This window comes from Buteo buteo, chromosome 25, assembly GCF_964188355.1.
Source record: "Buteo buteo chromosome 25, bButBut1.hap1.1, whole genome shotgun sequence".
In the NCBI taxonomy this organism is placed as follows: Eukaryota; Metazoa; Chordata; class Aves; order Accipitriformes; family Accipitridae; genus Buteo; species Buteo buteo.
Window position 1 is genome coordinate 19,767,526 of NC_134195.1, and position 18,030 is coordinate 19,785,555.

At 39.4% G+C, this 18,030-nt stretch overlaps 3 protein-coding genes across 14 annotated transcripts in view; 2 read left to right on the forward strand and 1 right to left on the reverse strand.

Annotated features, from left to right (window-relative positions):
* LOC142044749 (ras-related protein Rab-9A) overlaps positions 1 to 8,932 on the forward strand; it is a 34,195-nt gene extending 25,263 nt beyond the window's left edge. For 6 of the 8 annotated variants that reach the window (XM_075057531.1, XM_075057528.1, XM_075057529.1 and 3 more), the window contains 2 exons: positions 1,209 to 1,241; positions 4,213 to 8,932. In XM_075057531.1, coding sequence (XP_074913632.1) covers positions 4,247 to 4,852 — 606 coding nt within the window. In that variant the 5' untranslated portion in view covers positions 1,209 to 1,241; positions 4,213 to 4,246 and the 3' untranslated portion in view covers positions 4,853 to 8,932. The remainder of the gene's footprint in view (positions 1 to 1,208; positions 1,242 to 4,212) is intronic. The other 2 variants (XM_075057534.1, XM_075057536.1) reach the window with 1 other exon arrangement.
* A 49-nt stretch (positions 8,933 to 8,981) lies between these two features.
* TRAPPC2 (trafficking protein particle complex subunit 2) lies at positions 8,982 to 15,440 on the reverse strand. 2 transcript variants are annotated; one of them, XM_075057544.1, is made up of 6 exons: positions 15,317 to 15,440; positions 14,636 to 14,745; positions 12,568 to 12,716; positions 11,679 to 11,760; positions 10,873 to 10,988; positions 8,982 to 9,360 (listed from the first exon to the last, which is right to left on the reverse strand). In XM_075057544.1, exons 2-5 carry the CDS (start codon positions 14,726 to 14,728, stop codon positions 10,890 to 10,892), a joined length of 423 nt encoding a protein of 140 aa, XP_074913645.1. In that variant the 5' UTR covers positions 14,729 to 14,745; positions 15,317 to 15,440; the 3' UTR covers positions 8,982 to 9,360; positions 10,873 to 10,889. The 2 variants fall into 2 exon arrangements, with proteins under 2 accessions (XP_074913645.1, XP_074913644.1); XM_075057543.1 differs by lacking the exon at positions 8,982 to 9,360 and having other exon boundaries at positions 9,409 to 10,988.
* Positions 15,348 to 18,030, forward strand: part of OFD1 (OFD1 centriole and centriolar satellite protein) — a 33,593-nt gene continuing 30,910 nt past the window's right edge. For 2 of the 4 annotated variants that reach the window (XM_075057519.1, XM_075057518.1), the window contains exons 1-2: positions 15,348 to 15,500; positions 15,674 to 15,775. In XM_075057519.1, the coding sequence (XP_074913620.1) occupies positions 15,387 to 15,500; positions 15,674 to 15,775 (216 nt within the window). In that variant the 5' untranslated portion in view covers positions 15,348 to 15,386. The remainder of the gene's footprint in view (positions 15,501 to 15,673; positions 15,776 to 18,030) is intronic. The other 2 variants (XM_075057521.1, XM_075057522.1) reach the window with 2 other exon arrangements.

Consider the following 18,030-nt stretch of genomic DNA (forward strand, 5'->3'; position numbering starts at 1 on the left):
GTGGAGAAGCAATAGTCTGGAAATTTGAAGTGTCCCTTACATCTCTTCAAGAATACTGAAGGAATTCAGTGGTGCTATTGCAATAGACCCAGTTCTAGGTGTCTTTCATTAAAGAAAAAAAGGGGGGGGGGGGCTAGAGGTGTGATTTCAGTTGCTATGTGGTTTGGTTGGTTTTTTGTTTTTGTTTTTTTTATGGTGTGCTGCTGTACCTGGTATCAGTATGGTAAAAGTGAAACTAAATTGGTCCAATTGACTCAGTTTGCTTAATAGTTTAAGTGTGCTTGCTGACATCATAGGTAAAATGCAATTACTGTGTTGGCTAACAGTATTTTTCCACAGATATAACTTGAGTTCAGCACCTGTCTTCAGCCTTCAGTACTCTGGTATAAGCAGGTCCTCCTTAATCTATTAAATGATTTTTTTATAGTAAAAAAGACAAATTCCTAGATTAAGTTTGTGTGTTGCTGCTATGTTTTTTCAGACCAAGAATCTCGCTTTTCTTTGAGTGCTGCCTCAGTACCTAAGTGTTAAAAGAGGTAATTGCACTTAAAAAGGCAGCTATGAAGCTGAGTCATGGAATTAAGAAAATCTAGATGGATAGATTGGACAAGGCAGTGGTGTTTCTTTAAGCTTTGAGGGGCTTGAATCAAAGATTTTGTAACGCACGCTGATTTTTTTTGAAGTTGCTTAGCATGTTGTTTTTAGTCTTGCCAGCAAATGTTTGGACTGCTAATGGAAACATTTCAGATTTGTAATTCAGCTCACTGTTTAAAAGGGAGATTCTGGGAGGTGACAATTAAATTACTATTTGTATTATGGTATATGATGGTGTTAGAAATTACACTTAGAAACCATTTGCTGCTTTTAACAGGAATACTGAAGTCAGTGGTCTAAGAGCTTGAGTCCTCATAAATTGGTGGAGGCAATTCAGAGATCATTATCAAAATGGGCCAGAGTGGGGCTGCTTTTTATTTGCTCTGAGTTTCTTTGAATATTGAAATGATAGAGGAACATGAGGGAAAAATCTTCTCTGTACAGACTCTGTGTACTAGGTTGAGCCTATGCTTACTGTGCTGCACAATTAGTTTAATGTCAGAAATAACTGGAACAAAATGTTATCTGTAGTTCTGTGGTGTCTTAAAAAGTTCTTGATGTTGGTTAAAACAATCAGGTGCACATTGGAAATTGAGTTTTTGTTTTATTTTCAGATGCTGAGTGACGATTTAAACTGAACTATTAAGGTAATAAATTTTCAGTAATATGATATCAGATGTTGACTGTTCATTCTGAAAACATTGTCAAAAAGCACATTATACAGATAAGTTCCAAGAATGTAATAGGAGAAATAACATTAATTCTCCAGGCATCTTAAGGATTTTATTGTTACTTTATTTGTTGGAGTATTAAGGCTTCATAACTTAGGGTAAAACAAACCCCCACAGTTACAAAAATTGAGCTCTTTAAAACTCTAACTTATTTAAAGATGTGTAAATGGAAAAAATGCAGCAGCCTATGGTGCTGAAAACTACTGTCCTGGTTCTGCAGATACTCTAAATCACATAATCAGTGGGGCTACAGATGAGTCCCTTACATAGTCAGAAAAACGCTAATTGTATAAAGTCTTTGCTGTTTCCAAACAAAAATGCTTCTTAATGCCTTTAAACATGCTTGTTTGCTGTTTCAGATCCAGCTTGTAAGTATGTACTTAAATGACTGAACATATATCCCATTTATTTTGGATTAAAAACTTTACAAAAACATTAACTGCTAGCGAAAGCATGACAGCTGCTACTGTGGAACCTGAATGTTCTGAAGAGTGACGTTGCCTGCAACATCACATTGAGATACTTGCTTATTGGTCCTGGGAAGAGTGTTTCTGTAGCTTTTCTGTAGAAGGACCAGTTTGGTTCTAGTTGAAAAGACACTTCTAATGGTTTGTGGCTGATCTATAATTGTCTGCCCAGTGGAAGTATTTTTATGGTCATCAGGCTCCTAGACCTCACTGTAATGGTCCATGTAGTTGAAACCGTGCAAATTAACTTCTCAGGTTCTGGATTCACAAAAGTACTAGATACTGTTAACAGAGTTTCCTTACTTGTATTTTGTTTAAAATGTGAGTTCATGGAGAATTTCATGATAATTGCAGTTTTTCAAACTGTAAAAGCTAAAGAAACAAGTGCATAGTACCAGTTAGAACTATGTAAGTCAGGTTTTTTTATTCACATTGTCTTCTAGGGAACTTGTGATTTCAGTAGGATGGAAAAAAAATATAATTGTAACTTGTTCCTACACTGAAGTGGAAGAACAGGGAAACATTCAGTACCCTCTGTTCTCATGAATGCATTATTTACTAAGATGATGCTACTATCTAATGGCGTAGCTCAAATAACTTGCTCGTTAACCAATAGTAGGAATTAGGGAAATAAGTGAAGACACTGAACCATTTTAATTATTTCAGCATGAACATGGAAATCATGTGCAAGTAGGCTGGTGACTCTAATAAGGCTTTTCACATACATAAAAAGCTATGTGTTCATATCCTGAGCCATAGCAATTATCCCATAGCACTGTGAAAGTTAAATGAACAATCCACTTGCAGTTCTCTAAGCAGTTTTAACATTGTTGTGATACAACCCTGTAGAAATATTAAGGATTTATAAACATTGTTTTTTAATTACACAGTACAAATGAATAAAATACTTGCTCTGAACAATTTTTTTAATGGAAGCAGCCACTGTTCCTTATATTTTGAAATTTCTTTGAGGCTTCAGCTGTGGAATATGTCTAACAAATAATCATTCAAAGATGGAAAGTTAAAGAAAAAAAAAAATTCCTGAAATTTCTTGCTTCTAATGTAGGCCTTGATTCTAAGGCAGCACAGAGTCATATGACTCTCATGCCAGCTTCTATCAGGTGTTAATTCCATAACCATACTCTGTGGGTGATGTATATGCCAGTAACGCTAATTACAACTAGCAAGACTGCATTCCTTCCTTCAGAGAAGGAGATGGACTAGGCGACTTATGACCCATTTCCATTTTAAATAGATGCTATTTTCAGAGAAGCCTGTTTTGGCTGAATTACTTTTAGCTCTTTAGTAACGGAGCAGTACAGGGACAGCAGTTCTCCTCATGCAGAAACTTTTAAGTTTGGGCTCTTTAAAAAGGAACTTTACACCCAAGCAATTAAAACACTTTTTTACATTATTAGGTGACACTACGGTAATGACAGCAAACCTTGGCCTGGTACAAAACACTAATGAGCTAACTACTTTAAAAAAAATAAAATAATCCTTTAACACTAAAATCTGACAGTAAAAAAGCTTCATTCGTGCCACTACTTTACCATCCCTGTGCTTGCAGCCAGGCTCTTCACTAGCACTTTCAGGCTTTTTGACAGTTTTACCATGGGAAGTTGACACCTACTAACTGAACTGTCAGTGTAGACTTGGCCTCAGTATTTGGCATCTTAAGTACCATCTGAAGCAGCAACAGTGAATTCGCTTTTGTAGTAGTTGTAATAGTATTCCATTCATCATGGCTGTTCTGCAAGGAGTCAACTAAAATACCAAATGTTTGTGTACCAATACCTAGTCACCTGACTTTTAAAATAAAATCCCAGTATTTGCATTTGTTCTGTAGAGAACTGTTCCCTGTGACTTGATTTAAAATTCCTTGTTTGATTGCAGTTTGGGGTGAAGCGCAGCAGTTACTCCAGTATAACAGAGAGTGTCCTGCTTTATTCCTAAAGCTACCTCTTCACTTTTGCATATTAAAAAATAACTTTGCTAATGAAATAAGGCACTGAAGTGACTAGTTCAAGGCATGTGCTCTACAAAACTCTCTCACTCCACTCCCCTGGATCTTTTTCAGTGAACATAAATGAATCATTGCCTTCGCTGACTGTGATGCGATACCCCTCCTGTACAAACATTGAAGGGTTTGGGGGTTTTAAGTGACAGATGGGTAATTCAGTAATGCAGCATACTGCTTAGACTGCCATACAGACTGCAGTCTGTGGCAGAGACACCTCTTAAACATGTGGTATTCTTGAGTGGGTATTCTTACTACGAGTATCTACGCTTCATCTGTTGAGCATAGTCCTGCTTTTGTACATGAAATTTGATGTTGTTGGACTTTAACACTTTCTAGATATTTATGTGTGTGAAATTTTCTGCTCACAACTCTTCAATGATTTGCTTAATCTTTACAGGTTTAGGAAACCAGGAGGATCTATTCCCATAACAATGGCAGCAAAATCATCACTCCTTAAAGTAATACTGCTAGGAGATGGTGGAGTTGGGAAGAGTTCTCTTATGAACAGATACGTCACCAACAAGTTTGACGCACAGCTGTTTCATACAATAGGTGTGGAATTCTTAAATAAAGAGTTGGAAGTTGATGGACATTTTGTTACAATGCAGATATGGGACACAGCAGGTCAGGAACGTTTTAGGAGCTTGCGGACTCCTTTCTATAGAGGTTCTGACTGTTGCCTGCTAACCTTCAGCGTGGATGACTCTCAAAGCTTCCAAAACTTAAGCAACTGGAAGAAAGAATTCATTTATTATGCAGATGTCAAGGAGCCTGAAAGTTTTCCGTTTGTGATACTGGGTAACAAAGTTGATATCGATGAAAGGCAAGTGTCTACAGAAGAAGCCCAAGACTGGTGCAGGAATAACGGCAACCATCCCTATTTTGAAACCAGTGCAAAAGATGCCACTAATGTTGCAGCAGCCTTTGAAGAAGCTGTTAGGAGAGTTCTAGCCTCTGAGGATAGATCAGATCACTTTATTCAAACAGATACAGTAAACCTTCATCGGAAACCGAAACCCAGTTCATCTTGTTGTTGACTTAATTTTTTTTTTTGCCAAATTACTTTCGACTAGCTTGCTCTATAAAAGTATGGGGAAGGTGTACTAGATAAAAATAACAAATGGGTTTCACTCCAATATTAAAATTGTAATATTGTGCTGCTTTCTTGGGGGAGCAAAAGAAAAATTTCCATTCCTGAGTGACCCATTATTGAATTAGTGACACTTTCTGTTTAGGAAGGTGTCAAGTAAAAACAATATAAGAATGTAATTTGCCAACTTTATTCAAATGATAAATACTTTGAATATAATTAAAACTTGAAAGTTCTAGAAGCACTACTTTGGAGAAACTGTTTTGGAATTCAGGCACAAAGATACTTTTATATGTGTATATTTTTATGAAATCGGCATTCCATTTTTGTTTCACTAGAAGTCAGTTTCTTAACAATGCTAGATATTAAAACTTCAGTCTCACTACATTCCTTTTGCTGTGACTGGTACTTCATCTCTAATGTGTTTATTATAAGTTAATATAAATCACCTTTGGGTCTTCTCTAATTGCCTGATGTTGCTATAATTTGTGTAGGTTTTTAAGTAGGAAATAGATTTCCTACATATTTAATGTCCATTTTTCTTTCATTTACTATTCTAATGCTGTACTAATTTTTCCAGGAGTTTAATGCAAGATACTGATTTTTTTTTTTTAAGGTGATACATGTCTTTGCCTTAAGTCCCATTCTAGCATGTTTCTGATCAATAAGGTAAAAAATCTGGATAACTGAAGTTATAATCATTTTTAGTTATGGAAAAGATATACTTTATTCAGTCAGCTTTAATAGCACTTGAAGGGATCCACATTATGACACATTTGCAAAAGAACTTTTAGTATACAGCCTTAAAGTTCCAAACTTCTTGTTCCTGTTAACCTGAGCTATGAATGTGTTTACCAGTAATCTCTGCACTGTGAAACTAAGGATTGGCAATACATAGAGAACTCAGGAAGCTCTTGATGTACAGTAGATTGTGACAGCTTTCAGCCCTAATACGAGTAAATACCTACAGCTAGTGTTTGAGCTGAATCAGATCCTTATTTAATTTGCTATTTTAGGATACAGACTTAAACATTTAAGACAATGTCTTTTATATTACTGTACCCATTACATGATGATGAACAGAAGCAAATTCTGTATTTAATGGACAGTCCTTCTGCAGTAATGCAGATGAAACCACAGAAGGTGTACTTGAGGCTCTCCGTTGCAGTTAAATGGTAGAATACTTGTATGAGAGATTGTTGAATGTTGACTCTCAAGAGGACCCACTGTCTTTGTAATAGCTACCTTGATAGCACACTATTGCTTCGATGTGTAATCTGACTGCTGACAGGCATGCACGTACACACGTTATGGACTTCAAAAGGAAGTCCGAGGCCTATGGGACAGGCCGTGTTACTCACTAAACTACACAGACTCTGCTTTCTGTACAGCAACTTTTTTGTTCCAACAGAAAAGCCTTTCTTGAGAGTACAGTTAACAGCGAGAGCTTTCTCCTAACCTATCTGTTCAGTCTGTACCAGGTGTAATTATTTGGAAGTAAAGCTTGCAAAACAAATCCTTCTTGTCGTTCTTAATACACTTTTCTGACTGTACTGTAGTCTTGCTTGAAACTGTCCAGGACAACTTTACTCTGTAGAACTGCTGCTCCTGCTTAAAAGTGACATCTTTTTATCTTTTCTACATTCCTCAGTCTAATTCACTCTTACAGTCCTGCATATACAGCAACAGAACTGTGTTTTAAGCTTCAGTCACCTAACAGCTAAATATAGGTTCGGCTGCTATTTGTAATGTTTAATTTCTAGTCAATGAATGAAAAGATCTGTGAAGAAAATTTAGCTAAATTCTTCTTAAGCTTTAAAAATGAAGACTGCTTGCATTGGGGGTTACTACGCTAGTGACATGGAATTGTAAAACTGCTACGTTACTACTTAAAGCTTCCTTTGATGTTCATTTTAGTAGAGGTTGAGGATGAAACAACAGGAGATGAAGTTACTGTGATTAGAGTACTATAGACAGCATTCAAATAAGATTGCTAAAAGGAAACAATTAAGGATGAGAACTGTTGTGGTCTGTCTTGTGCTTAAGCATGCATCTGTGTTTTCCCACCTGTCCCCTTTCCATGTAACATCATGGTTACCAAGCCTCCATCTGAGAATCAGGCTTAATAAAGTTAAATAAAACTTACTTAATACAATAGAAGCGTATTACTTGTGCCCTGGGAGCTGCTGTACCGCAACTGTCTGCTAATCACGAAAGTGGCTAGTAAAGATGAATGGGGGTTTACATGCTATCGTAAATAAGACAGTATAGGAATTAGGTTGTGGTCAGGATTTGGTCTCAGAGGGAGACTGTCAAGTACTTGAAAGAAGCAAAAGTCCTGTGACAAGCAGATATAGATGATAGGTACAAAAAAATTATAATGCTTAATAACAGAGGCATTTCTGTACTTTGTGAAAGCTTAGCGTCTGCCATTTAATACGGAGGTAAGGTAGGCACTTGTGGCTTATGTTTCAATTCACTGATGCATTTCAAGTAGTAATGTACCTCAAGTATTAGGGGGTCCTGTTAGCAATATCTAGAGTTCTGTAGCATGACAAAGCGTACTATGTAATATATATGCAAAGTTCCAGATGTTCTTTAAAATGTGGAGCAAAAAATACTGCCATGGCAAATCAGTGGGATTGATGAAAGCTATGCTTATTAGAACAGACAGCAAAATGGGAATGGGAAGAAACTAGCTAGGACGGTTATAGTATAGTATATAGCATATAGATGCTTTGTGTCAGACTGCTGCCAGAACCAGGCTGCTTGCTTCAAGGGTTGCTCTGTACCTTAAACTGATCTTACTTTAAGTCAAGTGGTATGAGGGGTTACCTAAACAGTAACAGAACCATGCAGAAAGTTGTGTCTAAGTTGCATTTCCAGCCTAGATTTATTAAGGTTGGTTCATGTTCTTAGCTTGTGTTAATGTTCCCATTTCCTTATGCTTGAATTTTGTATCATCTAGAGTAATTCCAGTCCCTTTAACTCCTAAACCTTTTTGTTGCCTTTATTGCATAATGCAGGTTATCTGCTGCTTTCTCACATGGCAGCAGATTTCATTTGAATTCTTATTCCTAAGCCTCTCGGATGGGGCACAAACACCATCCTTGGGAAGGAGGTCTCTCTTCCGCCCTGTCCATTGAGGAACTGTTCATTGTTTGAAGCATGCTAGAGCTGCACCTTTCAGACCCAGTGCAGATTTGTGACTATAGCTGATCACAAGGTAACTTTCACCTGTTGCTTCCAGATAGTAGTGTTTCAGCTGATTGGAAAGTCACAAACCAAACATAAGCAAGTGTTCCTCCGTACACAGGGAAATCACAGTGACCTAGCCAAGGTCCTTCAGAATTCTGTCATGAGACAACATTCCTCACTGCAACCTCTATAATGATTAATGTAATGAGTTAGCACATAATTCTCCCTTCCCTCTGGCCAGTAACAGCCTGTTTTCATAAAGCCTAGATGGACCCATGAGACTGCGTTTCCCATTTGCAATTCCTGTATTCAGAAGAAATGGGGAAGGATGTATGGGGGGCATAAGAACAGGCACCGTTTGGCTAACTGCCTTCAGTGATCAGGCAAGAGAGAAAACTTCCTACTGTGTGCTGGCAGAAAATACAATTGTCCCACAGTTTCTGAAAGTGGTGGAAACTCTTAGCGCTAATCCTTCATCTTTGCCAAAACTTTTATTACTGCCACGTACACAATTACTTAAAGTAAGTATTTCCTCAGTGAATCTTAACTGTTAGTGTTTTTCCAACCATGCTGCTGCTGGGGAGGAGGCAGAAAACAGCTCAACAGCCCCAACTCAGTGGCTCCTTGTATGAACGAGAATGCTTCATCTCAAGTGTGTTTCTGTTGCTTTCATGTATATAGCAAAGAAAAATAAAAATCGGTTGATTTATGTAAGATTATATGACATTATCAAAATGCTGTACAATGCAGTTTTTATGAAATAATAATGCAAAGACAAGTACTCCCATTTTCACTTGCCACCCCACCAATAAAGGTAGCCTTACCATGATCATCTAGTTCTCTCCTAAATCATTTCAAGTATACTCAACAGGCATTGATACTGCATCATTCCGTGTTTATTGCAACCTTTATATCGTGTTCTTTTTCTCATGGAATATTTTACAGTGACAGTTTAGCAGTAAGTGTAAATTACAAAGAAATAACAACTGACTGTACATTTAAAGCACATACACCTGTGGTCCCTTTAATTGTACAGACTATGCAAAATGCACTTCCGAGAACACCCTGCCACTTCCTTTGGAAATTACTTTTCAGACATTTAAAAAAAAGTCCAAGAAGATAGCTTTTACAGATTTGCTGCACAGGGAAACAGACTACTTAAAAGACTGTGAAACCAATGAAAATATTAAGTACATATATGTGTTGTGGTTTAACCCCAGCTGGCAACTCAGCACCACGCAGCTGCTCACTCACTCCCTGCAGTGGGATGGGGGAGAGAATTGAGGAAAAAGTAAAACTCGTGGGTTGAGATAAAGACAGTTTAATAGGACAGAAAGGAAGAAAATAATAATGATGATAGCAGAATTACAATAATAACAATAAAAGGATTGGAATATACAAAACAAGTGATGCACAATGCAATTGCTTACCACTCACTGACCAATGCCCAGGTAGATCCTGAGCAGTGATCCCTCCCAGGCCAACTCCCCCCAGTTTACATACTGGGCATGACATCCCATAGTATGGAATATCCCTTTGCCCAGTTTGGGTCAGCTGTCCTGGCTGTGTCCCCTCCCAGCTTTTTGTTCCCCTCCAGCCTTCTCGCTGGCTGGTCATCAGAAGCTAAAAAATCCTTGACTCAGTCTAAACACTACTTAGCAACAACTGAAAACATCAGTGTGTTATCAACACTCTTCTCATACTGAACCCAAAACATAACGCTATACCAGCTACTAGAAAGATTAACTCAATGCCAGCCAAAACCAGGACAATATGCCAAACGACCTATTTAAAAATTACTGTTTTGGAATGATGGTAAGTTTTGCAAAAGGGTCCATAACCACATTTTATGATGGAATAGTAGCCAGACAGGCCAAATAATGCCTTTCTGAAACCTCAACAAATAAGAGTTCCATGGTTCCAATTTCCTACTCTAAAAACATTTTCAAAAAGAGAATGTCAGCACTTGCAGAGATAATGGAAAGAAGTGGGTTTAGACATGTAAATTTAGTTTGGTTTTTTTCCGTGCCTGAATCAGAATTAAAGTCAGGGCAGACATAGCTGTTCTGGTCTACTTTATTCATTCATTTCATTGATGCAACACTGCAGCTAAACATGTATTGCACTAAAGTTCTGGTAAATTTGAAATGTTAAGCTTTAAAACTTCAAGGATTTTTATCAAAACTTCTTGAAATACTGAAGACAGAGCTTTGCTGATATATCCTCTTTTCTTTTTATTGAGCACTTTATAATACATACATTACACATTACAATATAAACATAGACCTGATTTAATACCACAAAGAGTAAGGTTAGTCTGTTTAGTCTGCAGAGTAAGTTCTCTAGTGAAAGACTGTAAGTAGGAAAGTTTGTAACAAAATTAACCACTTAGGCCGAACAGACAAGAATTCCCTTCTGCTCATATTAAATCATATGACTGGAGGTGTATTTTGCATTTAGATCAGATTTCCTCCTACCCTGTAAAGAGCCTTACATTTTACACGTACATTGACACCCACATGTCTCAGTTTGTACCTGTTCAGGCCCTGACATTTTTAAACTTAGTTTTCATAGCACATAAAAGGAAACTTATTAAGATACATGTTTTAACCAGAGAAGTTTGGCTGTTCTTATCTGTATCGGCAAAAAAAAAAAAAAAGCTTCTTCAGCATCCAATTTGTTAATCTTCAGAAGATGAGTATCAAACATGCTGAGAACTAACCAGAACTACTGTTCAAATAATCAGGAAGGTACGGAAAAAGCACTCACTTGGGAAATTTATTTATTCAGCTTAAAAGGTGTTTCTTCCCAAGGAACTGTACTTTCCTTTCAAAGGCACTGGATCGAATAGGAGAATTGAGTTCATAAAACGGATTCATTGCAAACTGCGGAAAGAAGAAAAACTCATCAATAAGCACAATGCCCAGCACTGGAAAACGTTATTTCAAATGGCAACTATATTATTAGCTTTCAGCCTACTTAGTGCCACTTACGAGCACGGAGCGCCTGAACAGTCACTTGCTTTCCAGGCCCTTGCATTCTCCCCATATATGTGCACAGCCACCCTTTCGCACCAGCTCCTCAGAACAAATCCATCACGACACTGGTGGAAATTTCGGGTTTGGAAATGAGCGCCATTTGAGCCCCCATGCGAGGCCGAGAGGGCCATCTCCCAGCCAGTGCTTGCGAGCGCCCATCTAGCGGGAGCAGCGCCAGGCAGCAAGAACACGGGCTGCTTGTTCTGAGCGTGAAACGCTTCCACCAGCCTTCTGGAGAACAGCCCTTTGCTTTCGTTATCACCACTACTGATAGAAGACTGACGAAAATCACTGGACTAAAATGGAAAGAAATTCTGAAGGACCACAGTTTACATTAATTTATAAAAATCTGTTCTGTTCATGGAAAATGCAGCCCTTATGTCAAGTTACCAACTCTAGCTAATGTGGAGAGCATGGGTGCTTCTCCGCTTACGCAGGCCCCCCACATGAAAACGTGCTAATACAGGCACACCTGAGCACGTACAGCAGAACACACTTAAAAGTACTGCAGTGAGACCATAAGAAGTGGGTTCTTACCTTTATATACAAGTCATATACATCATTAAAGAAGTTCTTAATTCCGTCTTCTTGCCTTACATCGTGAAGCATTATAAATCTCATATGTAACACAATTAAGGAAAATTTTAACTTTTACAAGGAAGAGACATCTAGCATATCCCGAGATAAGCATTTACACCTAATTCTGCATATACTTAAAATGTTTAGCTGTACATGAAATAGCAGTGACTATAGGAGGAAGCATTCAAAAAAGTAACTGAAGCAGTGAAATTTAGAAAGCATTACCTTTGTATTTTAAAATAATTCCCCTATTTGAAAATAAAAATAATTACCTCTCCATTGAAGGTTATTCTTTTTAAAGCTAGACAATTCTGCATATGGACAATGCTCTCAGCACCTTTGCCATATACCCCTGAAGTTGAAATGACATTCACTGTTACTTGCTATGTATAACAAGTTTCACAGCAAACAATTCTAGGACTATCTGTACAGAAGCTCAAGCCTTAATACCACATTTTCAAGATGGGTGTGATTGACACCAAGCGGGTTTATCCCTGCTTCTCCTCTCTAGCACTATCTGATACTATTCAAAGAGAATGGTATCAGCGTGCTCAGACTCTCTCAAATTATTCTCCTCTCATTCCTCTCTCCTCCACTCCATGTGAGCTCTGCATTTCATTAGGCTACTTCAGCTCCTCCAAAAGGAAAAATCCATCTTTCCATTTGTTCCCAATTTTCAACAACTGCTGTGCCTCCCAACTTACTTAATCCTGAAGCTGGTGATTCTCTCTAGCAATAATAGTGGTGAATAGCCAGAGAAATCTGTTCCAAAGTCATTCCATCTAACTTAACCCTTTTTGGCAAAAGGCTTTTCCTACACAAATATAAGAAAAGAGAAGAGGGAAGGATATGTCCAGCTGTGACAAAAGCAGAAACAAACCATTCATTAAACTTGTCCACAGTCTTCAGATACATGTTGTTAGAAAGCCACATGTTCTCATCTACTAGGTCAAGAGCAGCATGGGCGATGAACTGGTTGAGATGGCGATGATCATCCTAAGGTATTTCCAGAAGACAGAGGATTAGTAATTCAGTGAAAGGAGTGAAATACAAACAATAATTTGCTCAAGTTGCTAAGCAACTAGTGCTCAAGTTACAAAAGTTACATATAGCCTTCTTTTCTGCCACCTATGTGCCATCCTGTAATTAAATGAAACTAGTACATATTGTCACGATACTTGGTTTCAAGGGAGAAAAAAGGTCACAATGAAGAAGTCATCACAAAACAGTCTTCAGAGCAGCAAAACCAATAAAGCCTTTATTTATAGCTCAGAAATCTATTCAAGCATAAATTCTTTTGTTTACCAATGGGTAATCTCCCACTGCAAACTTAGTCCACACAGGGGCCCTGATAAAAGTGTTTTTCTCTGCTTTCCAGTCACCTGTTTTTGTGACATTTAGAGCAATTTAGCATTTTTTGGGCCATAACATTTCTCTCAAATTTAGCAGAAATTGAACAGGTTACGGTGTGCAGAAGTTGGGGGCCAGATGGGGAAAGCAGAGAGATACAGAGGACAGATGCACTGGTAACATTCTCACCTGAAGATTCTGTTTTTCCAGGTAATTTGCCTAGAAACATAGGATCTTTTAATTGTTTTGGGAGTTTTCTTTTTTGTAAGAGCCTAGTGCAGAAAAACATCCTGCAACTGGTTATTAAATATATGCTTGCAGATGTAAATTACACCTCTTCCTATAACAAACACGAATGGCCTTCATAGAGTAATCACAGCATCTGGCCCTAACACTACACGAGTCATGTGGGGAAAGAGCCATTTACTTTGTATACGACTAGAATACTGGAGGACATCTGCCAACAAGAAACACAGGACTAAACCATACTGTAAGCTTCTATTGGCCTGGAAACACAAGTAGTCTTGCACTGTTTCTCATAATATAGGGATGCTTTTAATGCCACTCTCCCACCTCTCGGTGTACTGTGTTTTTCCCCCAAATCAAGTTTTGCTCCAGGCATTAACAGCTTTGCCAGTTCCATTAAGCCATGCTGAGGAAGAGACTAAGTAGTGAAGTTTAAGGGGCAAAAGCTCATGCCGATTTACCACATGCATTATGCAAACCACGTACTTCAGGCAGCTGCGCATCTGCACTGAATTCACTCTTAAATGCACATCTCAAACAGAAGCAATAGTTGCCAAAACATCCTAATGCCTACTAGTTCTCCTTCAGTGCACGTCAAGTGTAGATTCTCTCTTAGGAGAAAATTTAGTACTTCTACCTCAACCAGAGAAGAAGATCCATCAGATCAGATCTCGCAGATCCACGCACTTTTACTCTGAAGTCTATTCTTTCTTTGGTGTAATACCACAATGGTTAGATTTGTTCTTTTCCCACCAGAAACACTACTTATGAGGAGTCTTACATTTCTCACGCTTTCAAACTCTTATCAATTCAAGTTTTAAAACTTTCTTACTTAAAAGCAAGAGTGACTACTGAAGATGATTAAAAAATAAGAACTTTTTATAGCATTAAAAACAAATGACCGAATAGAGCTTTCAAATTTACGTTCCTTACTTTAGCTCATTACTGTATACAGATACTGTAAAACAGAGAATGACAGTAAGTAGCATTAAATAGTGAATAGTTCTTATAAAAGCTCTGCACACTAAGAGCAATGCCCAATGCATGACTAGCATATATATTCTTCACCATACAGCATCAAATAATTAAGGAAACCATGTTTTAGGAAGAACTAGTATGATCTGGCAAGGAATTTTTAAGAGACTCAAGAACTCCAGAGTTCTCCTCCCTATGACAAAGTTTCTGTAAAAAAACAGAGAACAGTAGATACTAGTAACACTTTTAACAACGTGTTGGTCATGCTTCTAATACATGGTAAAATTATAAAAAGAAACACGCTGTAATTACACCATGGGAGTATCACGGGGGAAAAAACACACCTTGGACTCTACTTTTCCAGGAGGCAGAAATTCCATTTCAAATATGGGATTATCATGATGACCGACTATCACAAAGTAGAAACTGCCAGACATCCTTCGGTGTAGTGCTCCTTAGAAGAGAGAGACAGGCTTTAGTGATGGGGCTACATACAAACTCTTAATCCCCCTGAAAATGCTCCTAAAGATCAGCCAACGTCCTTCCTCTTCGTATTCACCACAGGCTAAAGAGAGATAAACGCTTTTGTGTATGAGCATTTATAGTAAAAAATAGGGGGGGGGGGGGGGAACCCCAAACCATCCTGAGAAAGCGGCACATCCCCTGGACGCGGATCTCTTACCACCACCCAAAACCTCTCACTCTACCGCTGACTGACGACCGGTCCCCTCCCGGTGATCCGTGAGGTACCGTGGCCTTCCCCCCCGCCGAGGAACCACACACGGGCGGCAGAAAGGGGAAAGACGAGCAAATGGCGGGCACCCTCCTCCCTCTCACACACAGCGGGGCCTGGCACAGTCCCGCGGCCCGGCGCCATTCCCCGGGGGACTCCCAGCGCAGCCTTTCAGGCCCGCCCGGGTCTACCGGCGGCTTCCCCCGAGGGCGAAGGGGGCCAGGACCCTCGGGATGACCCTCGACCGCGGGGCAGGGAAGGAGAAGCCGGGGAGGGAGCCGGTCCGCCTTACCCTGCGACGGCAGCTCTCCGACGGCGCCCGGAAGCGGCCCTCACCGCCCGCCTCGGCATCCGGCGCCTCCATGACGCCTCAGCCGCCGCCGCTCCTCTCAGGCGCCGCCGCCCGCTCCCCTTCCCGCTCCCGGAGCCCGGCCGGGCCGTTCGTGCGGCCCCGGGGAGGGCCCGACGCTGCTGAGGCAGGAGCCGGAGGGCTGAGGAGCGGGGCCGGGGCGGGTGGGGGGGAAGGCTGCCGCCGGGGAAGCCTGGGCCTGGGTGAGGGGAGCGGAGGGGGCTGCGGCAGCTTGGGCTCGCCTGGGAGCCAATAATATCTTTTTTTTTTTTTTTTCTCTTATTTTTCCTGGTGTTGTAGGGCAGGATGGCTTCGGTTGAGCGGGAGACGCTGTCCCAAGATGAACTCCGGAAAAGGCTCTATCAGACCTTTAAGAACCGAGGCGTGCTGGACACGCTTAAGGTGTGCTTTATCTTCAGCAGGTGCTAGCTATGATTCGCTGCACCGCTTAACACTGAAAGCGGCGAAAGTCGCGCCAAATAAGCATGTCTCCCCCCAAATGTATTATTTTTGCCACAGCCTAATTCATATTCAGCTGGTTTTTGTTTTGTTTTGGTTTGTTCCCCCCCCCCCCGAGATACGAGGTTCTTCCTAGACAGAAGTGCTTTTTGTTGTGGTTTAGTCTCGGAGCCTTTCTCAGGAAGGTTAAAGGCCTGCATCAGGTCTTTGAGAATTTCCATGCTTGAGAAGAAAGTCAAGTAAGGAAGAGAGGAATAAATGAGAATACAGGCTTGGAAAGGATCTCCTAGGTCACTGAGTCTGCTTATTACCTACTATAAGTAAACATACTATATGAATTATTCTCCTAAAATATTCCAGTTCTGTTTTAAAACTATTAGAGCTGTTTTCTCTCTGTCTGCTCGTTCAGGAGAACGTCTTAGAATATGGTGGTGTTCAAGAGTGAAACTTTGTTCTGATTTGTAGTCTGGGTTTATTTATGGTTGCTCTGGCCTTTCTTGGTGTGCTGAAAGTTTCCTTCAGTTCAAGTAGCTCTTACTCCTCTTGATGATTTATAGGCAGCGGTCATACCTTTTCTTTAGTGTTCTGTTCTACAATGCTAATTAAGTCAAGGTGCAGTAGTCTCATTGCTGGTGTACCACAGTAGTGCTCTGTATCACTTTGAAATCTTTCCCCCTTTTTTTAAAGGAATTAGACCATGATCATTGTGAGCTTTCCAGGCAAAGTTTAGAATCGTATTAATCCTTCCCTATTTTTGTGGGAAAGTCTGTGGGAGTCTGCATGTGTCTCTTTTTGAGGCGTGTTACATTTGTAGTGCTCGTCATTGTTTGGTTGACACATCCACATCTTGCTTTTTCCAAACAATAAATCCCTTGTGTTATAGTGGAAATTCATATTAGGCCTTAAATGCTGAAATGGTGTAGTTCATGCAGTTTCAGTTTTGCTAATCTTTAAACAGCATCTGATCGCATTTTTTTATGACATCTTGATCTTTCTATACTTCTATATGCGTCTCTATGTCACCAGCAAATTTTTTTAGCTCCTGCTGCTTGTTATGTCAAATTCATTAAAGTTAAAAAAAAAATTAAAAAACAAGATCTCTATTTTAAGAATAACATTAATAATCTTATAGCCAGTAATTCCCTGTTCAGGACAACTTGTTTCTCCCTCAGTGACTTCCATACCAAGCTTCCAATGCTTGAACCATTTCTTGTCTTGTTTGACTTAACTAATAGTCTGTCAGGTGGCATGCTATTTAAGTCCATTTTCCTGCTTCGTTTTCCTTGTCTAGAAGATTATACATCGTATTAAAGATTTTGTAGCTTTTTTGAGCTGAAGAATTAATACAGTTGGGTTTCTTACTGATTTCTTATGGATTACATCTTCTAATGAGAATACTCTCAACTTTCTCGTGGTCTTATCTGTCTGCCTGTGCTGCTAAGAGGCAGAGCGGATCTGGAGCTACAGGTATGCTGGGTGGACAACATACAACAACTGATTTCCGCCTTCCTTTGTCATAGTAGGGATGGGGATTTAGCCCTCTGCTTTCCACCTGCACTTGGTCATAAGATGTATAAGAGGTTGCTGGTCTTGCTTATTTTTGAGATGTCATCTCTGTCAAAGTTGGTTGAAACTGGAGAAGCTCAGAAATTAATAAGGAAGGCAGTTTTTTCCAGTTGTCTTCGTTTCTCTCTATTGTCAGCCTAATTTCTGTAGAAGGCCGTGCTAAAATATCAGGCTTGTCTGATGATCGAAGTTTGTTAAGTTTTGGTAAGTATTTTGTCCTGGTTTTGGTAACACGCTTCTTCTTTAATCAACTTTGTCAGTGTTGCATACCTGCTGTTGAAAGCTTAAAATGCCGTTTGTGTCATGATCTTTTAGTACACTATAAACAATTTGTATAATTATATAATGAAAATTATTATTTCTTCCTTGTACAGGAGGGAGACTTTCTGATGTTAGGTTACTTTTTTTCTCTGCTGTAACTCATAGAATGCAAATAAATAATAACAAATTCAATTTATTACGAGTGCTTGTAGGCTTTTCTGATTAGTACTCTTTTGCTTCTGTACAAAATAATTGATACTAAAGACATTGAATTTCCTGTGTATTTTCCCATCTGCTTTTGTGATGGCATTGGCAGCTTCTTGATATGAGACTCAGAAGAGGACGAGTGAGTTTTCCAAGTACACCTGACA